We start from the raw sequence: 23,825 nt of genomic DNA on the forward strand, positions 1-23,825 counted from the left end.
GAAAATGGTGGGGAAAGGAGGGTTTTTTCCTTCTCCCATAATCCTTGGATTCAGGGGCACTTGATGGAGCTGTAAGTCCAGGACAGAAAATTCATATCCAAAATAGGGGTCTGCACTGTTCAGCCTTGCGAGAATTTCCCTCATTAACCCGAGCAGCAGTAGAATATCTCTCTGATCTGTGTGAGATAAAATCTTGGAGAGAGACTTCTATAGTACAATATGATACGAGAGGTCGAGGCGTCTGATCTTCAGCCGACAGAGAACTTCTTTGAGTTAAGGGTTTTATTTAAAAGGAGACAATTCTTTTTAATAGATGAGAACTTGACAGATGCTAATTGATCCTCAGAAAAAACTCAAGCAATCAGATCTAACATTTCTCAAACTGAGCTAAATACATGAATTAAAGCAAATCAGGTTTTAGCTCATGAGCAAGATGTTTTGAAGCCTCCCAGAGAGAGAGAGAGAGAGAGAGAGAGAGAGAGAGAGAGAGAGAGAGAGATTTCTTACCTGAAATCTTCTCTGACTGGAAGCCACCAGTTGAAGCCTGATTCGGCTCTTCACATGACACTTTTTATAGAGATGGTGACAGTTAGAAACAGAGATCGATCTTTCTATCTTTAACACTTGATTGCCCACCAAATAAAATGATTGGTCCCCAGAGTGTTCATAAAGGTATGCAACAGGGGCATCCAGTATACATCTAGATAAAGCTCTTAATTTCTCAAAGCAAAGTTATAAGGCTAAAACATGGCACATGTTAAAAATCAATAAATCTACTATTTCTTCAGCTATAATGATGAACTACTGTCAGGTTTAAAGGTGGCCCTTGTACTTTAACCAGTTGCTGAATGCTACAGAGATTATGAAAAATAGATAGGAATACATATGATTAGTATGAATACCTGTAATTAAAATCATAGATATGCAACAAAAGGGACCAGACAAATTCATGAACTGTCAACAGCTGCTAGCTGTGATGGCTAAATGAAGCCTCCATGCTCAGAGGCAGTGTATCTTTGAATGCCAGTTCTTGTGGGACAATGGCAGGGGAGACTTGTTACCTTCATGTGCTACTTTTGGGTTTACAACAGAGGGGAGTTCTTCATACAGCACATGCAATTAACTTACGAAATTTCCTGCCACAGGTTTGGGGTGATGTCCTCTGGTTTAGATGGATGTAAAGAACCAGATTTGACAGCTTCACTAATAGATCTGTTATGAGCCATGATGGCTAAACAGAACCTCCGTATTCAGAGGCAGTATACCTCAAAGCACCAGATGTTCAAAGGTAGGCAGTAGAGTGAGGCAGTTTTGTGTCACATACCACTCACCGTTTTCTCCCTCCACAGCTTTGACATCGAGAATGGCTTTTCTCCAGGCCGGAGCCCCTTGGATTCCCCAGCAAACCCAGGTCTGGGGCTCATGCTACAAGGAAACACCCCACATAGCCAACGCCGGGAGTCCTTCCTCTACCGCTCAGACAGCGATTATGACCTCTCACCCAAAGCCATGTCACGTAATTCTTCTGTTGCCAGCGACATGTAAGTGGGGTCTTTGGGAAGGGTGCAGATTGCCCCCCAGTCTCTTGCCAGTTGGCCCCCAGTCCCATCCCTTCACCTTTTCTCTGTTTCTGTTGGTTTTTTTATAGCATTTATACATGAGTGACAGATAAATAGGCAGTGCTTTTATCAAATGTCATATTTTGCAGTGTCCCTCCTGTTTGTATTCTTGGTGGGACAGGCCACCACTTCCCTGGGGGGGTGGGGGGTGGAGGGAAGGATATTGCATTGGTTCTTGTGGCCGAGTAGTTTTATCCAGGAAGGTTCCATGTTTGCAGTCTGGTTTTTGTAAGGGATGGGGAAATCGTCAGCTTGGGATTAAAACACACTCATGCCCTCTAGCTTTTGAGGGTCCAGGAAGATATCTAGGAAGAAACTCCAACTAGCAGGGGAGCTAAGAGAGAAGGGGCCCTGAGACAAGGGGGCTGATAAGGGGGTACAAAATTGGGCATGGACAGAGACAGGGGGACTTGGCCAGAAATGTCACATATCCTTGAAATAGCTGGCCAATTTTATTTTTTCTATTTTTTATTTTATGGCTGCTGCTTTGAGGGTAAGGAGGCCATCAGAGAATGTGATCAAGGTTCAAAACCCAGTGCAGACAACAAATGGGAAGAAGATAATTTTTGCAGTGTTTCCCTCCCACATCTTATGTTGGAGATCGACCGTTATTTTCTTGAGATAGTCAGTCTGCAAAGAGGATCACTGTCCAGTATGTGTGTAGAGTGTTGGACTAGGGTCTGGGAGTCCCAGGTTTGAATCCCCACTTTGTCATGGAAGCTTTCTGGGTAATCTTTCACCAGTCACGCCCTCTCAGCCTGGCCTATCTCACAGGATTGTCATCATGAGGATAAAATGAAGGACTCCATCCTGGATGATCAATACATGTAAGGGGGAATCTGTCAGACAGTTCTCACGCCATCAAGTTCTTGTGTCTCTGTTCTGATGTGGTCTGGGGTTTGCGTGTTGGGAGCTAAATTCAGATTGAGGCTGTGGCTGTTAGAAGTTGGGAAAACATTGAGGGGAGGAGGATTAAGCCCCTTCTCTCCCTTCATGTCATAGTCCCAGTCTGAATCAGGGCCGTGCAGTCCTAGGCATTCAGTTCTGAGCAGGGAGCTCCAGGAGCATGTCTGATTGACAGGGCCACCCATGGCAGTGACGTGGGGACTGGCCCTGAGTGCTAGCATCTTGAATAGGCTGACAGTGGGACTGGGCAGGAGGCACTTCCGAAATGGCAGTTTTCTCTCTCCCTAGCCATTAAGCCAAACTAGCTCTCAAGCAAGATGATTGTGCTAGATGATAATCTCAAGATACCCCCCACCCCACAGGTGGGGCCCCACCCTCTGAGGCCTGTGGCAATCCAGCACTGGACTTAATATCTCTCACCTGCTTTCCTTCTTCCCTTGCAGGCATGGAGAAGACCTGATAGTAACCCCATTTGCTCAGGTAAGCAACCAGGACTTGGAGACTGGAGAGGCTGGTGAGTCTGTCTGCATACTTGATCCAGGATGCTGTGAACGCCCCCCCCCCCCTTCCTATGACAATACCCATCTTGCATCAGCCTTTTTGTCCACCTCTAAGAAGGCAAACCGGTTCTCATCTGTGAAAAGTGGCACCCCTTTTTGCATAGACTGATCTCAGAGTTGATGGGGGAGGGGGTGGAATCTACAGTGAAATGCTCCTTAGATTAGAAGCAGGGCCTTTTCAGTGATGGCTCCAGTGTTGTTTGGTGCCTTCCTGCAGTTCCATGGCAGAGCACTTACTTGGCATGCAAAAGATCAGAGGTTCACTCTTCTGCTACAGGTGTTGGGGGAAGCCTTTCTCTGCCAGAAACCCTGGAGAGGCTCTGGGAACTGAATGGGTCAGTAGAACAACTTCATGATGTATAGTGCTCGAAACATAAGACCGTTAGAAGAGCTCTGCTGGATCAGACCAGAGGTCCATCTAGTTCAACATCCTGTCTTATACAGCAGCCAGTCGCTTGTCTGGAGGGCCAACAATGGGGCATAAACGTTGAGGCCTTCCCCTGATGCTGCCTCCTGGCACTGGGATTCGGAGGTTGACTGCCTCTGAATGTGGAGGTTCCCTTTAGTCACTGTGGCTCGTAGCCACTGATAGACCTATCCCTGAATTTGTCTAATCCCCTTTTGAAGCTAGCAGTACCTGTGGTTGTTGCTACATCCTCTGGCATCCTCAGATTTATTGGTAGTCAGATTTATTGGTACCAGGGTGCATGTGCAGGTGGTGGGAACACAAGTGCGGGGCCGATTCTCAGGGGCAACTTCCTCCCCAAACCAGGTCCTGGCCAGCCTACGGACAGTGCGCAGCAATTTTGCCATTTTGACCCACCTGCAAGAGCGCATCTCCAGCAAGTGAGTGAATGACAGAGTGTGGGCTGAGGGATGCCAGGGTGGATCAGAGGCTCAGCTGGATTATACTCACCCACTGGGAAATCCCAGTGCAAATGCGGCTGCAAAGAAGTCTTTTGCCTTCCTTCAGCTCCCATTTTTCATGCTCATGTAGGAAGTCAGGGCTGGGCTGAGGAAGGAGCAGAGTTGGGAGGGAGGAACTCAGTGCCTCTGACTGGGCCCATAACTGCCCCCTTTCCCTGTATTTTGCAGGCGAATGTCCAGCATCGCCATGCCTTCGTCCACATGCAAAGGAAATCTGTCAGGTGAGTGTCTCTGCCTTGGCAGGCACACCAGAGGAGTACAACAGTCCTAACAACACCCCTGTGCAGTAGGTCAGTGTCTTTGTGCCTATACTACAGTCTGGGGCTTACTCCCAAGGGATTTCAGTGAGCTTGCTGAAGTCAGTTGGCAGCAGGAGTAAAATTTGAACAAGAAACACTGAGATTGTTTTTCCAACAGGGAGAAAGGTGCAGTATTTTGTTAGCAAAAACATACACCGTCTCTTTTTGGAAAACGATAAAGAGGATTTCTTTTAACTTATGCAGAGCAGGAGGGAGATTTTTTCCAGGTTTGTCCTTGCAAAACCAGGGCTGCCCATCCACAGAACATCAAAAACAAATCGTGGAAACCCACAGCTGGGAGTGGATACTATAACACAATTCTCAAAATTGTTATAATTAAATAAGTGCAAAGTGCTATGTGTTAAGCACGTATAAATACAGTATAAATACATTTGCAATAAATATCTAAAAGACGTACGAAATATCCACAATCCAACTTCATCAGGGTGTGCCGAATGCTGACATACAAGAGTCTCCATGTATGTCAGTGAATGCAGGGTGGACTTTATGAATATCCCCTGGTGAAGTTGGTCCAATGAAACAAGGCACATTAGCCGGCCCTTGTTGGGACTGTGGAACTTGTTTCCTGTGATTCTGGTTCCACCTGCAGCAAAAAAAAAAAGAAAAAAGAATTAATAGGAATATGTAAGATTAATGACCATCCACAACGCTTACCTGCAGGGCTTTTTTTCTGGGAAAAGAGGTGGTGGAACTCAGTGGGTTGCCCTCAGAGAAAATGGTCACATGGCCGGTAGCCCCGCCCCCTGATCTCCAGACAGAGGGGAGTTGAGATTGCCCTCTGCACCGCCAAGCGGCGCGGAGGGCAATCTAAACTCCCCTCTGTCTGGAGATCAGGGGGCGGGGCCACCAGCCATGTGACCATTTTCAAGAGGTTCCGGAACTCCGTTCCACTGCGTTCCAGCTGAAAAAAAGCCCTGAGTACAAGCAATATGTAATACATTCTGTTGTCAAAATAAGAAGGCGGACAAGTTGACATATCTGGGGATTGTGTGAAAGGGAAAGAGAGAAAGAACCAACTGCGAACTCTCTGCTGGATGCCAGTTTCATATTACATATTCTACAGGCTTTATTGCATATTTAGAAAGGAAGAGAGAAAGAATGAACCACAAACTCTCTGATGGATGTTAGTTTCATATTACCATCTATGGAGTTAGTTGGGCTGTAATATTGTATTTATTGGATTGTGGATGTTTTGTATGTCTTTCAGATATTTATTGTAAATGTATTTATACTGTACTTAATATAGGAAAATATAGCAGAGTTTGTGCAAAGATTGTGCATTGGAAGTAATGAGAATAGATTCACACACACACTCCAGTGTAGCTCTGTAAGAATACTTTACTAAAAGATAAAAATAGGGTTACATCTGGAGAAAATAATAAATTGCTAAGCTGACTACATCGTGCTAGAAAAATAACTTAGAGAAGACTAGAGACTAGTAGGACAAAGAGCAACAAAACTTCAGTATATAGCATCACTTAATTGCCCCCCCCCAATAAACAAGCTGCCCAATAGAAAATCCTAATTCTACTTCATTATGTTTAGTGACTCCCCTTTCTGGCGGGAAATTTACTGGAAGCCCTAATGGTAACATTCAAAGTAAGTTTACTAATTAAGTAGATAACAGAAACAGTTTTAACTCTTTCATGACTGAAATGAAAACACTTGCGAAAATCCCAACAATCCCCTTCTCAGGTGTTGGAGTGGAAGTCACGAAGGTTCATCTTCTTGCGTAGGTGTTCAAGCTTTGCTTTGGTGAGCGGCTTGGTCAGTATGTCAGCAACCATCTCATCAGAAGGGCAGTATTTAATGTCTATTAGTCCTTGCTGTTGCAGCTGTCTTACTTTGAGATGTTTCACTACTACATGTTTGGTTTTTCCTTTGATGTTTTCACTCTTGGCTAATGCAATACAAGCTAGGTTGTCCTCAAATAGACTGATGGGTCTTGGTTCTTCTATTCCAAAGTCTTTCAGTAGGTTGATAATCCATCCAAGCTCATCACAGTCTTGTGCAGAAGATACATATTCAGCTTCAGTGGTTGATGTGGCGATGAGAGTTTGTTTCTGGCTTGTCCAGCTGATCAAGTTGTTTCCATAGAAGAAAAGGTATCCATTGGTTGATTGGTAGTCGTCTATCTCCCCAGCAAAATTGGCATCCATGTATCCCACTAGGATTGGGTGATCACATGGTGAAAATACTTGTTTCAGGTTTGCTGTCCTAGTCAGGTATCTGACCACCCTTTTGACTGCTTCCCAATCAGCCTGATTGGGTGCACTTGTTTTTCTGCTCAGGATCCCAACCTCTGCACATATATCTGGTCTTGACACTTTACTCAGATAGTGAAGCTTTCCAATTATTTCTCTGTATTGGACATTGTCTCTTAGTGGCACTCCATCATGGTATTTGATGTAATTTTGATCCAATGGTGTTCCTTTTGGTCTGGTATCTTGCATCTCTAATGATTCCATGAGTTCCATGATCTTGTGTCTTTGGCTTAGAAGAAAACTTCCATTCTGGGTTCTCTCGATAAGCATTCCCAAATAACTGCAGGGTTCACCCAGCTGCTTAATCTCAATGTCCTTATTTAGTTGATTAACAATTTCTTTGGCTTGTTCACTGCTGTTACAACAGAGTATCAAATCATCCACAAAAGAAAGCAAATATTGATATTGTCCATTTATAATCCTTGTAAATAGGCAGGGTTCAGCGTCACCTTGTTTAAAATTCAGTTGTGATAGTAGCTTTCTTAATTTCTCATTCCAAGATCTGGCAGATTGACGCAGTCCGTAGATGCTTTTGTTGAGTTTACAAACTAAAGTCTTTTTGCCTTTTTCTTTAAACCCTTCTGGTTGAGTCATGTAGATTTCTTCATCCAGTTCTCCATTGAGAAAGGCTGTTTTAACATCAAGGTGTTCAATATGTAGACCTCTGGAAGCTGCTATGCTTAGTAGGATTCTTATTGTTGAATGCTTTGTAACTGGAGCAAAAGTTTCAGAAAAGTCGATTCCAGGTTTTTGTGTATATCCTTTGGTAACGAGGCATGTTTTGTACTTGTCAATGCTTCCGTCTGCATTGTGTTTCACTTTGAATACCCATTTGCACCCAATGGGTTTCCTTCCAGCTGGCAGTCTTGTAAGAGTCCAGGTTTGGTTTCTGTGAAGTGAGTTGAACTCTTCCTTTGCAGCCTTAATCCATTTGCCTTTTTCATGTTCAGGCAGTTCAAGCATCTCAGCCCAGTCTGCTGGTTCACATGCAGTTTGCACTTTAGCACAAGATTCGTGTCTCACTGATGGCACCCCTTTGTTTTCTCTTGCTGAATGCCTCACCTTGGTTTCTGTGTCATCTGGCCAGGTTTCACTTGTCTCCTCTTCTGGTGGCAGGACTCCTGCCTCTGCTCCTTCTGATGGTGAGGCTTCTTTGGGTTCCTCCTGGAGATTCGCATCAGCATCAGCAACAGGCAACCTCGAAACCAGATCACAGAAGAATGGACCTTCTATTTCATGGCTTGGTGGTGCTGCTGAGTTAGGTTCTTTGTTCCCTGTGAACACACACTTCTCATCAAAACAAACAGTGTTAGCAACTTTTATTTCAAAGGTTTTGGGGTTTTAGGATTCTGTACCCTCGTGGTGCATACCCCACAAGGATTCCCAGTTCTGCTCTGGGTTCCAAATTTCTCCTTCTTTCCCTAGGGATGAATGCATAAGCCTTAGCACCAAATGATTTAATATGCTTTAATCCTGGATTTTTCCCATACCAGTGAAAAAATGGAGTTTGTCCAGTTACTTTGTGTAGCATTCTGTTACACAAGTAAGCTGCAGTCATTACTGCTTCTGACCAGCATGAGTCAGGGAGCTGTGATTGAAACAAAAGGCTTCTGGCCATGTCCTGTAAGGTTCTATTGAATCTCTCTATTGCCCTGTTTTGGTAAGGGCTAAATGGAACAGTTCTCTCATGATTTATTCCTTCTTGCTCAAGAAATTTCTGGAATTCAGTGTTACAGTATTCACCCCCATTATCAGTATGCAAGATTTCTGGAGCTTTCCCAAACTGATTTCTCACAGTAGCCACAAAGTTCTTAAATTTATCTATTGTTTGATCTTTAGTCTTTAACAGGTAAACGTTTGCAAAACGACTGTGGTCATCCAAAAAGGTTAAAATATATCTATGTCCATCTATTGAACTCTTAAATGGACCGATTAAGTCTGAATCAACTCTTTGCAGGAGTCTGGTAGTCTCAACTGTCTGATGCGGCTTGCCCTTTGGCTTGGTAGCCTTTGCCTGTAGGGAAATCTCTCAGGCTTCCTCAATAGCCTTGCAGTCATCATATACAATTTCATTGTTATTTAACAGCTTTTGAACAGAGTTAACATTCTTATGAGCGTAACGATGATGCCAACCAAAAATGCAGTTTTTATGCTGACAATCTTTCTTTCAGGCTTGCAACTTTATCAACTTCTGTTCTCAAGTACAAACAATTTTTCAACTTCACGATAGGAATTTCAGCATCATGTCCCTTTAAAATAACCTTTGAGGTTCCGGTACTGCTCATTTCCATCTGAATTCCAGCACTGAGCATCTTGCCAAACGAGATGATTTTCTCTGTGGCCTGGGGCACATATACACAGTCTTTGAGAGTTAGGAAATGAACATGTCCATTAAGATCAGTTAGTCATACATGATGAAAGAACTTAAGGACACGAAATTGGAGCTTATTAAAGAGGTCAAAGAAGTTACACAGACAGTAAAGTCGGAGCTGTCAGAAGTGAAAAAAGGCGTGGAAACGATTAGCAGTGAATTACAAGGAACGAAACAGAGAGTCAAAACAGTAGAAGACGCGATGGAGAATTTAATAGAAACGCAACAAACAGAGATGAGATTGGTAAAGGGGAGGATGTCAGTTGCAGAAACTAAACACATGGAGAAGCAGCTTCGTTTTCGTGGTCTGCCAGAAGTTGAAGGGAAGTCAGCGCAAGAACAGATGACTGAGGTGTTGGCTGAATACCTGGGGAAGGAGGAGGAGGAAATTATGGCTATCCTAGATGTGGCGTATCGTGTGAACTCGAGAATTGCAACCCAGAGGAAACTACCAAGGGATGTGATCGTGCAGTTTACAACTAGAAATATGAAAGAGAGGATTGTGACAAAACAATTTCAAGATCCATTGGAGATTGATGGCAAGACGATTATCATAATGAAGGAATTGCCCAGATCAGTGTTACTGGACAGGAAAAAATATAGAGTGATAATTCAGATTTTGAAGGACATGAACATTAGGTACAGATGGGAGTTACCGGAAGGAGTGTCCTTTGAGTTTGGAGGGGCAAAAAAGCGTATCAGATCTGAGCGGGAGATGGAGAGATTTATTAAGGACAATGAAAAAGACTTACCAACAAAACCATGAATATGGAGTGTAAAGTATTATCTTGGAATGTAAATGGACTAAACTCACCGAATAAGAGAAAAAATATTTTTCATTGGCTACTAAAACAAAAATGTGATATTGTTTGTTTGCAGGAGACCCATATTAGAAAACAGGATGTAAAATATTTAAAATCTGGAAAATTGGGCAAAGAATTTGTAGCGGCTTCCAACAAGAAAAAAAGAGGAGTGGTGTTGTATATAAAAGAGGAGCTGCAGCCAAAATTTGTTATGAGAGATGTGGAAGCTAGATTTGTAGCAGTGGAATGTAATTGGAACTTAAAGAGAGTGTTGGTAGTCGGACTTTATGCACCTAACGGTGCAAAGGAAAGCTTCTTTGAGGACTTAAGGAAGCACTTAGACGATTTTGTATATGACCAGATAATTCTTGCTGGAGATTTCAATGGAGTGACAGATTTGGAACTAGACAAAAAGACTACAAAAGCACAAAAGAAAAGAGGACTATTGCCAAAGCTTTTTTTTGAGTTGATTCAACAAGAGACTCTCGAAGACGTATGGAGGAGAGAATATCCTAAAACCAGACAGTTTACTTTTTATTCTGCAAGGCATCTTACATTATCAAGAATTGATATGATCTGGGCCTCAAAGGACTTAGCGTTATGGACTAAGGAGGTAGAAATAATGCCGATGGTAGGCTCAGATCACAACCCAATTATGTGGAAATTTGGAAAAAGGAGAAAAAGGAAAGCCTGGAGAATAAATGAGGACTTGTTACAGGAAAGTGAGAATATGGAAACATTGAGAAGAGAGACTAAGTTTTTTATACAATACAACGTGAATAAAGAAGTACCAACCAGTAAAGTTTGGGACGCGTATAAGGCGGTTGTAAGGGGCATACTAATGGACTTAAATGGTAGAGCAAGGAAAAAGAAAGAGGAGAAAAGACAAGAGATTGAGGAGAAAATAAAGGCCAAAGAACTACAGTTAAAAAAGAGACCAGGGAAAAAGAAAATACATCAGGAAATCAAAATTCTTCAAGAACAGTTAACAGCAATGAGTAATAAAGAATTGGAGTGGAACCTTAAAAGACTGAATCAAAAAGCTTTTGAGGGTGCTAATAAACCTGGGAAATATTTGGCATGGCAATTGAAGAAGAAAAGGGAAAAGAAAATAATACATAAAATCTGTGAAGAAAATAAAACGTACCTGGAGCAGACTACCATTAGTAGAGCCTTTTATAAATTTTACGCTAAGCTGTATAATAAAAAAGAAGTAAACAAAGAATCAATAGCATCATATTTGGAGAAAACCAAACTTCCAGAGATCTCGGAAGCTTGGAGAAATAAGTTGAACAGTGAAGTAACTGACGAGGAAATAAGTATGGCAATACAATCCGCAAATCTAGGAAAGGCGCCAGGGCCAGATGGACTTACGGCTAAATTTTATAAGACAATGGCCAACGAACTGGCACCATTCCTAAAAGAGGTGATGAACGGAGTTTTTAGGGATCAAAGAATTCCAGACACTTGGAGCGAAGCGAATATATCATTGATCCCAAAAGAGGGCCAAGATCTGACTAGCGTGAAAAATTACAGGCCTATATCATTACTTAACAATGATTATAAAATTTTTGCAAAGATATTGGCGGAGAGACTGAAGGGGTGGCTCTCGGAAGTTATAGAGGAAGAACAAGCAGGTTTTTTGCCGGACAGACAAATAAGAGACAATTTAAGGACAGTGATCAATGCTATTGAATACTATGACAAGCGTTGCGATAAAGAGGTTGGTTTCTTCTTTGTAGACGCTGAAAAAGCGTTTGACAATTTAAACTGGGATTTTTTGTTTGCCACTATGGAAAAGCTACAATTGGGAGAAAGATTCATCAGAGCAATTAAAGAAATATATAGGGACCAGACTGCAGCAATTGTAGTGAATGATGAACTGACCAAGAAATTGACGATTAGTAAAGGAACAAGACAAGGTTGCCCGTTATCTCCATTGTTGTTCATATTAGTATTGGAGATTCTGATGATACAAATACGACAAGACGAGGAAATACGAGGAATAAAAATAAAGGACTATTCATACAAGGTTAGAGCATTTGCAGATGACATAATGTTAATTGTAGAAGATCCATTGGAGAACATGCCAAAAGTGATAGATAAGATTAAGGAGTTTGGTGACTTGGCAGGTTTCTTCATTAATAAAAAGAAGTCAAAGATACTATGTAAAAACATGACTAAGCAGAAACAACAATTGTTAATGGAAACAACGGACTGTGAAGTAACTAGTAAGGTGAAATATTTGGGAGTTGAGCTGACTGCAAAAAATATAGATTTGTTCAAGAATAATTATGAAAAATTATGGACTCAGATAGAGAGAGACTTGATCAAATGGAATAGACTGAATTTGTCATGGTTGGGCAGGATTGCAGCAGTTAAGATGAATGTGTTACTAAGAGTAATGTTTTTGTTACAGACAATACCAATCATCAGAGACTCTAAACAATTTGAAAAATGGCAGAGGAAAATATCAGATTTTGTCTGGGCAGGCAAGAAGCCTCGAGTGAAAGTAAAAGTTCTACAAGATGCAAAGGAGAGAGGCGGAATGCAACTGCCCAATCTGAGACTTTACCATGATGCAATCTGCCTAGTTTGGCTAAAAGAGTGGATGACATTAAAGAATAAGAAACTATTAGCCCTAGAGGGATATAAAAAAATTTTTGGATGGCACGCATACCTATGGCATGACAAAGTAAAGGTCAACTCGATGTTCCTGCATCATTTTGTAAGGAGAAGTCTATATACAATCTGGAAGAAGTACAGAACTTACCTACAAGAAGGAACCCCCTTGTGGGTGGTTCCATATGAGGTGATAGATCCGAGAGCTGTGGATAATGAACAACAATGTTTAACGTACAAAGAAATAACTAAGATTGAAGTATCTAAACTTAGAATAAAGACGCAAGAGGAACTATCACCTAACTATGATTGGTTCCAGTATAGACAGATTAGAGACTTATATAACTCGGACTTTGCAAAAGGGGGCATACGAACAGAGAACTCGGAACTAGAGCAGACCCTTCTTAAAGAAGACAAGAAAAGAATATCCAAGGTATACCAAGTACTGTTGAAATGGTATACTGAGGATGAGATAGTTAAAACACAGATGGTGAAATGGGCTATAAATTTCAATAAAGAAATAACAATGGAGGCATGGGAATACTTGTGGAAAACTACAATGAAGACAACGACATGCATTAATATTAAAGAGAACATTTTCAAAATGATCTATCGTTGGTACATGACACCAAAGAAGATTGCGCTAGGGAACTTGAATACTTCTAATAAATGCTGGAAATGTAAGAAACATGAGGGCTCCCTCTATCATATGTGGTGGTCGTGTGAGGTAGCTAGGCAGTTCTGGGGGGAAATAATAAGAGAAATGAGTGAAATTTTACAGTTTCAAATCAATAAGAACCCAGAACTCCTGCTGCTAAACTTGGGAATGGAGGGAATTCCAGCCCATCATAGGACGTTGATTTTTTATATGACTGCAGCAGCTAGACTTTTGTATGCGCAGAAATGGAAAGTACAAGAAGTGCCAACTATTGAAGATTGGATCTACAAATTGCTGTATATGGCTGAAATGGACAAGATGACAAGAAAACTGAGAGATCTGGACTCAGGGCAGTTTAACACAGACTGGGAGAAGCTGAAACAATATCTGGAGAAGAAATGGGAGGTGGGAGGAAAACTGTGGCAGTTTGAGAACTACTGAAGTATAATAAAAGTATAAAAGAGAGGGGTGACTTTACCGGGGGAGGAAGAGAAATGTGAATTTATAAGCAGTTAGATTAATTGATTGAGATATATATAGATATGTATAGGTTAACTGATAGAACATTGATAGAGAATAATTAATGATAAGGTTTAAACATGAGGATTGAGTAAATAACAATATTTTCTTTCTTTGATAAGATTTATATGCACCAAACTGAATGTACAGAAGAGTTAAATTGATTGATTATGCGAGGAGTTATATAGAATTACCATAAAAAGTTGAAATGAGTAATATATAGAGAACAAATCAAATGGTTTGATTTAAATGTGGGAAATTTTTATGGTTTATGATATATAGGTTTATATAGAAATATTCAAAACTGGAAAATGGGATAAATTGTTTATCTAAAGACGTATAGTTTGGGTGTATAATAAGTAAAGGAGTTAAAGATGTACTGCTTAATATAATGGAGAATGTATATCTGTTTTAGACAGAGGAATTTAATAGAAGTAGGGGAAAAGGGACAGAGGGTGGGAAAGCTGTTGGAAGTCAACAAAAGGGGGGGAAAGGGAGGGGGTTAGAAACGAAAAATTAGGGGAAAATTGACTGTAATGTAAAAATAAAAATGTTCTAACCCAATAAAAAAAAATTTCAAAAAAAAAAAAAAGATCAGTTAGTCATAAATTCACAGTACCAGTGGCTTCCACTTTGAGCGCCCTTCCATCAACTTGGTAGAGACTAAGTTTAGGTTGATCATTAAAATTAATAAAGCAATCAAGGTCAGGGCATAAGTGATGGGCGGATCCACAGTCCAGTAACCAAACATTGCTCAAATCAGCATCATATTCATCATTAATCATACAAACATTGTGTCTAGAATTAGAATTCCATCTTTCTTTGCTCACAGAAAAGCTTTCTCTGCTTGACCCTCTGGCTGCATTGTGACTTCTAGCTCTCAATGACACTCGACCACGTGGCTCTTTGTAGTGATAATGGCTATCTCTTTGTTCTCTGGGTGCATCTTGGCCTCTGGGCAAACTGTCTCTCATCCTGCATTCTTTTGCAAAATTTCTCTTGCAGATATTACAAATTACGTAGTCTCTATTTCCTCTCTCTGACATTCTGAAAGCACGAAAACTTTTGTTCAAGCTGCTAGCTTCCTTTTTTCTTGCTGCATCCATCAGACTCTTGGTAAGAGATGGAATGGTCAAATTTGGTATATTTTTGGCTTCCCATTATAGCAGCAATAATTTCAGATTTCGGCACAGTACTGCCTGCCGCCTGAAGTGGACTGACAATCTGGAGCATTCTATTAATATGAGATTCCATGTCTTCTCCATGTCGGTATCTGACTGTGTACAAAGTTAATCTCATGTCTCTAATTTGGTCATCAGTTTTGCCAAGGCTTTTCTCTTGGATTGCTTCATACAGCTCCTTTGCAGTTTCACACTGATCAACTAATGGACTGTAAGTTTCATTTAGGGCGGTAACAATCATAAACATTACTTTTGTATTTTTCACTGAGTATTCCTCAAATTGAGGATCATCTCTGGGAGGCAGATCTTTAGTTAAAAGATCAAGCATTTTGTTTGCCTTGAGGGTGAGCTTTAGACTATTATTCCAAATTGTAAAGTTGGTTTGATTCAAATTAGGTATTTTAAAGGAATTCATCTCCTCACCAGTCTTCAAAGTGGCTGAAGCTCTCGGGGTGATTCCTCAAGTTGGCTCCACAATACTCCACAGCGAGAGGGAGTGAGCGCAAAAAAAGAGGAGACCTTCAAACTTACAAAAGCCAAAAAGGAATAGAATATTTCTTTTAGCTAACACATGGAGTTGTTCTCATTATTATATATGGAGCCCATAACCTTGTAGGAAAATATAGCAGAGTAAATGCAAAGATTGCGCATTGGAAGTAATGAGAATAGACACACACACACACACACTCCAGTGTAGCTCTGTAAGAATACTTTACTAAAGGATAAAAATAGGGTTACATTTGGAGAAAATAATAAATTGCTAAGCTGACTACATCTTGCTAGAAAAGTAACTTAGAGAAGACTAGAGACTAGTAGGACAAAGAGCAATAAAACTTCAGTATATAGCATCACTTAATTGCCCCCCCCCAATAAACAAGTTGCCCAACAGAAAATTCTAATTCTACTTCATTATACTTAGTGACTCCCCTTTCTATGGCGGGAAACTTACTGGAAGCCCTAATGGTTACATTCAAAGTAAGTTTACTAATTAAGTAGATAACACCAACAGTTTAACTCTTTCATGACTGAAATGAAAACACTTGCTAGATTCCCACACTTAACATGTAACACTTTGCACTTATTTAATTATAAAAAACAATTTTGAGAATTGTGTCATAGTATCCACTCCCAGCTGTGGGTTTCCACTATTTGTTTTTCATCCGCAGACCATGGCATTTGATCCAGGCCGGCTTTCTGCCCACTCTACCCTTCTCCAATCCTTTTCATGCCACCTTAGTGGCAGGTGGACCGTCCCTGATGGATGTCAGAGAATCCATTATTCAGAACTCTCCCTGTAGGCAGATTCTGCAGCCTCCAGGCTTTCAGCTGAACTGCTCACTCTCCCTCTGTCTTCTTCTGAACTTGGGCTAAACCTTGAAACCTAACAGGAGCCCAGACAGTTGGTGTGGAATCTCTCCCTCACTGCTGTCACCCTGGGCGCCTTGCATTGGGGAGGGCTGGCATCAGCAGAGGAAGCGGTCTGTTGTGTCAAGGTCTGGATAGGGGCACAGCCTGGGCAGCGACCAAAGGAAGAGCGGCAGAATCAACAGCCCTTTGCTCCATCAGCAGATCCTTTGGAGCAAGATATCCTTGCACATCAACCTGGGATTTCTGAGCTCCCGACTGATGGGGCTGGGCAGGGTTTGTTTGCTTCTGTTTTGACCTTTTTGTCCCTTTCCCCAGCCTACCCCCTGAACTTTTTTTCCCCCTAAACTTTAAAATGTATGCTCTTTTGGGGCCTGGTCTCTCTTCCTCCATCTGGCTACGCTGTTTCTGGGAAGTGTGGTTGCTCATGAGACATGGGGCTTGCCTGTCACTTTCTGGGTTCAGTGTCTTTTGCACGCACATTGGGCTGCATCTGGAATTTCACACAAAGTCATTGCATCCCACCAATATTGTCAGTCTTATGACAGTCTGGTTAGGTTCTCCATATTACAGATTGGGGCAGAGGGGAAGACTTGGCTTGCCAAAGGACGCCATGTAAGTTTGCAGCAGAAGGGAGATACAAACTGGCACCTAATCAGCCACCTGGTTTCCTCTAACTTTTTTTAAAAAGAATTTAGAATTCCTGGCGTGCCTGCTGTGCATCCCCCACCCCCACACAATGGGGCTGCCACACAACAAACATGTCCCTTTCACCCCTTCCCTCCTGATTGCCAGATAGATTGATGCCCATCTCTCCTCATCTTCACAACAGCCCTGGGAGGTAGGCTAGGCCTCTTTCCAATTGCATCTTAAGTTCTGCTGCAGCAGCTTAAATGGCAAGACTTGGCCAGGGAATGAGAGAGGTGGGAAGAAAGTTAGTATGGTAGGAGGAGGGTTTTTTCTCTGCATCAGAGCCATTTTCCGGAGCAAACCCCTGCCTGGATGTGCTCTCCTCCTCTGGTTGCTGCTGACTCTGGCCTGAGCCTTTTGGTGGTCTGGGGGAGTTCTAATGTCCAGTCCTTGCCTGTTGCTCTCTGCAGAGGATGCGTCACAGAAACTGGCCATGGAGACCCTGGAGGAGCTGGACTGGTGCCTGGACCAGCTGGAGACCTTGCAGACCCGCCACTCTGTCAGCGAGATGGCCTCCAATAAGGTACACCAGTGGGAGAGGCAGTGGTTACAGTGCAAGACCAGACTTAGGTTCAAATCTCCCACTCAGGGTCAGTGCCCGCCCGCCCCTGCCTGCCTTGCAGGTTTCTTGTGTTGAAGGCTCATGAGATCGGTCAATGGTACCCGGATCCGACCTGTGTCCTGGCAAGGCTGCTTACCTGTCTATCACAAGATTTTTATCCTTCCCTGCCTGCTAAGAGATCAGGGTGGTCTCCCCTTTCCCCTTTGTCCTCACATCAACCTTGTAAGGTAGGCTAGACTGTGAGAGAATGACTGGTCCAAGGTTACCCTGTGAGCTTCATGGCTAAATGGAAGTTTGGACCCCAGGTCTCCCTGCTCACTGGCTTCAAGCTCTTTTTCAAGAAAAACAAAATATTAAAACATACTCCTGGCAGTCACTGCCCTAAGAAAACATCCCAAAACGTTTTATCAGAGGTTCTGATCGCCATCAGCAAGAGCCCCTTTCGCAATCATCAAGCAAACCAATACGAATTTTTTCCCTGGAGTTGAACACTAGAGAGAGACCACCGGTTGTGCTGTGCAGACTCACCATGCTTTTGCCTCAGAGCAGGTGTTTTACGCTTGCCAAGCCTGCAACCGAAAAGAAGTGTGTGGTACAGACAGGGAAGCCAAGGGTTTCTTGAACCACTTTCAGCCCTCTTGAGAAGCATTGGAGTTTGTCTCCAGTCCAGCATCATTCACAAAGGACCAGCCTTCCCTTTTCTTCACAGGAGGGACGCACAACATTAACAACATCCAATTTATATACCGCCCTTCAGGACAACTTAACACACACTCAGAGCGATTTACAAAAGTATGTTGTTGTTATCCCCACAACAATCACTCTGTAAGGTGAGTGGGGCTGAGAGAGCTCTGAGAGAGCTGTGACTGACCCAAGGTCACCCAGCTGGCTTCAAGCGGAGGAGGGGAGAATCAAACCCGGTTCTCCAGATTAGAGTCCTGCTGCCCTTAGCCACTACACCAAACTGGCTCTCAAGAGGGAGATGGAACATGCCTGAAGTCTGCCTGGCACCAAGCAGAGTATTTAGACAACAACTGCTGTATTGATCCGTAGAAGAATGCCCAACACTGATTTGAAAAATCACCAAACAGCCTTTGAAATCTTCAAGCCCTGGTTTAGGAGAGTTTGGGGGATGTTTTGGGGTCCTCCAGAGTTAAAGCCAGGCTTGCATCCCTGAGGTTTAGCCAGCCAATCCATGGGCAAAACTTGCTCCTGTCCCTGTAGAAGCATCTTCTGATTGAGTAGTTACAGATCGGAGACGTGCCCGATATCAGTGCTGGCATGAGCAGGCATGTGCACCTGTGATGGGGGAGACCCAGCTGCCTCCTCCCCGCCTCCTCTGTTGGCTCTGAGCTTTGCTTGGAGAGGAAGAATACCTTTGCTTGTTGGCACGTCTGATGTTGCAATGCCTGACGCCAACCCCTTGCACTCTGCCTGCCAGGGCTACAAGCCCTCCCCTTCTCCTGGATTCATGGCACCTCAAGAGAGTGCAGTGGTCTGGTCGCCTGAAAGGACAAACTTTTAGAAAGTGAAGTTGGCATGGGGACCATGTCAGTGCTTGCCTGCCTGCCTGCCTTTGCTCAGAGCCCCAGGCTGGGTACTTTGAATGCACCTTTAACATGTTTTCACATCAATGCAAAGTTTTCCAAAGGGCTCACTGAGGCTGTGACTTGGCCAAAGCCATCCAATTAGATTTACAAGTGAGGAGGGATTAATCTTGTGGCTCCCTGCTCTCCAAAGCATGCCATTGCTGCAAAATAACCACTTTCTTAGGACCAAGCAAAGTTCAGCAGGCTTTGGAGTAACACTGAACACTTCTTCACCTGAACAGGATAGAAATGTTTTCACACATGCACGTTCGTATACAGTTTTAGCCGGGTAGCCATGTTGGTCTACAGTCGAAGAGCAAGATCTGGGTCCGATACCACCTTAAAGACCAAGTAGATTTCCAAGGTAGGAGCATTCTGGAGTCAAAGCTGACTCTCGAAAGCTCATACCTTGGAAAGCTAGTTGATCTTACACATATGTATGTGTATATATATATATTTAAGCTTGGGTACAAAAGGTATTTCTAGGAAAGGGCATAGAGCTAACCTCACTTAACAAAACGGGTTGGTTCTGAACACTATGTTCCCTTACAGATTTTCCCTTTTTAAAGTGTAATATCCAGTTCAGGCTCAGTTTCTCTTGGAAGTCCAAGTGCATTTAGGTTCTTCTTGTAAGGATCTGCCAGTTGAATCTGAATAACTTCACTGCAAGAGTCCAAGACTGCATGAGTTAAAGATTTACTGATGATCCCCAGTTCAGCATCCCAAAATATTCTTTGTTAGGAATAAAGTCTGGTTCTCAGTACCCAGAATATATAGACATTTATGCACAGCCCCATTCCCCCCTTCTATCTACAGCGAGTTTATCTACAGCAAATAGGAAGGAATCTAGCTACAGTAGATAGCTACAGGAATGCGAGCTAAGAGAATGTTTTTACGGATCTTTTCTTGGTAAAAGTTCAAGCCAAGTTACAAGTGACAAATGACACTTGAACGGCAAGTGAACAGACTCACATGTATTCCTCCCTGTTCACTTGCACTCCACGTAGTCTAAAGCACGGCAGGGGCTGACTATGAAGCTGGGCTTATGGTGGGGGCCCATGACCCTGACACTTGTTTCCAGAGTCTAAATAGCACTTATTCTTAGCGATGCATTCTGTTCTAAATTTAAAAGCTTTTCAAAGTCTGGTTTTAGTATCTGACTTTTCAGAATACAAGAATTGACCTGGCAAATGCTAACACCTCTCTGTTGTGTGCTTTTTGTCCCCCTAAAACTCCATAAATCCAACCACATTTGCAGTTAGATATCCTCTAGCACAGGGCTTTTTTGGGGGGGAAAGAAGTGGTGGAACTCAGGACCACACAATGATGTCACTTTGGGTCAGCTGGAACAAGAGGGGAGTTTTTAAAAGTTTAAATTGCCCTCGGAGAAAATGGTCACATGGCCAGTGGCCCTGCCCCCTGATCTCCAGACAGAGGGGAGTTTAGATTGCCCTCCGCGCTGCTCAGCGGCGCCGAGGGCAATCTCAACTCCCCTCTGTCTGGAGATCGGGGGGCGGGGCCACCAGCCATGTGACCATTTTCAAGAGGTTCCGGAACTCCGTTCCCCCGAGTTCCTGCTGAAAAAAAGCCCTGTTCTACCATAACTGATTGAGGAGAATATAAAGTTTGAACTTTGGCAGTTAAGTCAGGAAAATATGCCTTCATACAGCATGGTTAATTTGCACCCCTGGAAAACCATTATGGCAGCTGTGTGTGTGTTGGGCGGGGCAGGGGGGGGAGGTGAGGCCTTGTTGGTGAACTGCAGCTATAGGACCACCAGTGTCTCTGGGAGCCTCCCGGATTGTGCATGCCAGTCAGCAGGCCAAAGCTTGCCCGGGCACAGATGCCAACATGCTTCTTTTCTAGGATGTGTTGCTCAGACTATATGACCTGGGGGGCCCTTCCCTCTGACACAGCAGGGGATCAGAGAGAGTCTTCAGAAAATGGAGATGGACTGTACTCTCTACTACTGTGTATTTTCTATTGCTCTAAGGATGCTCCTACTGGGTAGTTTCTATGTAATTTAGTATGTCGTGTCAAATTTCATCTGTTTTGTTTCAGCATTGTTTGTAGCTCTGTATTAGGATTTATACTTGTTTTTCAAATTTCTACTCTACCTATCCTATTGCTTTGTTTATTGAATGTCCCCGCTGTTGATCGTATTGACTTACACTTTGTGATCCACCTTGAGTCTCAGTGAGAAAGGCTGACTACAAATAAATAAATAAAAAGGAAAGGGACGTGGGGCTCCATGCCCATGGGCTCTTTTCCTCTCCCCAGGCACTTTTCTCTGGGATCTTGCAGGCTAAGAACACATTTTTCCTAGCCACCAATCTCCTACAAATCTCCTGCCATGCTTCATGTTTGGCCAGGTTTGGATTCTTCTGCTTGCCAAAAAGTCAGGGCTGACTCCTTATAGGACCCTCGGGTTTATTTATTTATTTTACTTACTTACTTACTATATTCTGCTCTCTCTGCAGAGCAGACTCATTTGAGCTGCCCATCTATTTCCTTTTCTTTGTTACCAGTTCAAGAGGATGCTTAATCGGGAGCTGACCCACCTGTCGGAAACAAGCCGCTCTGGGAACCAGGTGTCTGAATACATCAGCAATACTTTCCTTGGTGAGCCCTTGTTTGCGTGGCCAGGGCTCCCCTTTCCCTGCAGTCATGGACAAACTTGAGCATGTGAGCTCCTTGTGGACAGGGACCCTTTGCATGAAGCACGGCTGAGGCTGTGTCTGCAGTTCAAGGATCTCCTGTAGCAAGTGCTGGGAAGGACTTTTTTTGCTAAGGACCATGGAGAGCCACTCAGTGGAGGACAGACTGCACCAGAGGGACCAAGGACCCGACTCTGCAGATGGCACCTCCAGGTGGCTGCACATTACCGGGACTCTTGTTCTGGCTGGGAGCTGCTGCTCCACTGGAGAGTGCCTCTTTTGCATGCACACAGTCCTTGGTTCAGCCACCGGTGCCTGTGAATAACAGGCTCTCTGGTGCTAGCAAAGACCTTTCTCTGTTTGAGACCCTGGGGAGCCACTGCCAGTTGGAGGAGACAGTGCTGACTTAGAGGGGCCCAGGGTCTGGCTTGACATAAGGCAGCTTCATAAGACTAGAAGCAAAAAAATCTAGTTGGAGGAGCCGTAGCCCATTGACAGAGCACCTGCGTTGCGTGAAAAAGGTCTCTATTCAGCCTGCGGCATCTCCAGATAAAAGGATTCCATGAAGCGGGTGCTGAGAAAGGTCTGTCTCTACTTGAGTGCCTGGACAGCAGTTGGCAGGAAGAGAAGACAGTATTGACCGCAGTAGGCCAAGGGTCTGACTCACCCTAAGTGGTAACAGTGAATGAGGATGGTACCTCATTTGAGATGTACTGATTTTCCTAGGTTAAAAAATGCAGGAACAGAAGCAGTATCTGCCTGTGTGTGGTTGGAATTTGCCTTCCTTTTTTGGAGTTTGCCTTTAGGTGGAAAAGGAAAAACCAGTGCTTCACTAAAAGAAAGCTATAGAGGAACAGCTCTTGACTGTAGGCAGGAGCCCCGGAGGCACATCAAACTCATAAAGAGCACTTGGAGGGTTCAGTAATGTCCTCTCCCCCGCCCTCAGCAGCTCCCTCGCCTGCTGCGCTCCTGTCTGCCCAGCCACCTCTGCCCTGGCCTGCCTCTCCTGGGGGGTGGGGTGGGGGGCTGGATCTCAGGCTGCACCTGCAGCTTTCTTTCCCCCTTCTATTTCCCAGACAAAGCTAAACCAGTGGCAGCAGCTGCCTTGGGCAGGGCCTTAAATGACCCCAGTTGTTGCAGCAGTCCTCCTGGTGGCCATTGTCCTAGTAGGCTTCTCTGTTTTATTTATTTACTTAATTGTTTTAATTCATTTCTACCCTGCCTTTCTCCCCAAAGGGGACCCAAAGTGGCTTGCATTATTCTCCTCTCCTCCATTTCATCCTTTCAACATCCCTGTTAGGCTGTGTGAGTGGCCCAAGGTCACCCAGCAAGCTTCCATGGCAGAGGAGGGGGTGCAAACTTGGGTCTCCCAGATCCTAGCCTGACATGCTAAACATTACAGCATGCTGGCTCTGTTGCCTTCACAGTGGGCTGCTGAGTGACCACCCCATGGCTGCAGGATAAGGCCAAGTGCAGATTGGTGATGGGGGTGGACCCACTCCTAGGAAGCACTATAGAGCCCCTAGAAAAATTGCATCTGACGAGGAGAGCTGTGGTTCTCAAAAGCTTATGCCTTAATAAAGTTGGTTAGTCTTAAAGGTACTACTGTATTTTTTATTACTTAGAAAAATTGGCCCTGACAACTGAACACCCTCCTTAGTCCAAAATTATGGCTTGAACCAATAGCGCCTTCAATCAGTAATTACTCCAGGGATTCCTTCAAATAAAGATCTATTTTAAAATGTTGGAGCAAAGTTGCATAGAGCTCAAAAAGTAATTGGGGGTTTCCACCCTCCTCACAGGTGTGATTTATTTTGTTTGTGCATTATACAACTGTGTATTTCAGATAAACAGGAAGCTGTGTTGGTCTTCAGGAAAAAAGCAGGATTTAAATCCAGTGGCACCTAAGAGACCAACAAGATTTTCAGGGTATAAGCTTTTGAAAGCCAATAGGCAGCTGAAGAAGGGAACTTTGACTCTCAAAAGCTTATACTCTGAAAAATTTGTTGGTCTCTTAGGTGCTGCTGGACTCAAATCCTACAAGTGTGTGTGCATGTTTGTGTGTGTGCATCTGAGAGAGAGGGAGGGAGGGAGGGAGGGAGAGAAGTCTGTTGGACAGAGCAAGAAACCTGATCTGTTCTGTGAAGCATCACTTTTCCTGGGATGGACCAACATTCCACCATGCATGGTCTCCTGTTGCCATGGCTCCAGT

At 43.5% G+C, this 23,825-nt stretch overlaps 1 protein-coding gene across 4 annotated transcripts in view; it reads left to right on the top strand.

Annotated features, from left to right (window-relative positions):
- PDE4C (phosphodiesterase 4C) overlaps nucleotides 1-23,825 on the top strand; it is an 85,746-nt gene that overhangs the window by 34,510 nt on the left and 27,411 nt on the right. For 3 of the 4 annotated variants that reach the window (XM_054979651.1, XM_054979649.1, XM_054979650.1), the window contains exons 2-7: nucleotides 1,350-1,541; nucleotides 2,969-3,005; nucleotides 3,858-3,931; nucleotides 4,181-4,233; nucleotides 17,216-17,328; nucleotides 21,485-21,578. In XM_054979651.1, coding sequence (XP_054835626.1) covers nucleotides 1,350-1,541; nucleotides 2,969-3,005; nucleotides 3,858-3,931; nucleotides 4,181-4,233; nucleotides 17,216-17,328; nucleotides 21,485-21,578 — 563 coding nt within the window. Of the gene's footprint in view, nucleotides 1-1,349; nucleotides 1,542-2,968; nucleotides 3,006-3,857; nucleotides 3,932-4,180; nucleotides 4,234-5,900; nucleotides 5,932-17,215; nucleotides 17,329-21,484; nucleotides 21,579-23,825 lie in introns of those variants that run through there. The other variant, XM_054979652.1, reaches the window with a different exon arrangement.

This window comes from Eublepharis macularius, chromosome 5, assembly GCF_028583425.1.
Source record: "Eublepharis macularius isolate TG4126 chromosome 5, MPM_Emac_v1.0, whole genome shotgun sequence".
NCBI classification, from domain to species: domain Eukaryota; kingdom Metazoa; phylum Chordata; class Lepidosauria; order Squamata; family Eublepharidae; genus Eublepharis; species Eublepharis macularius.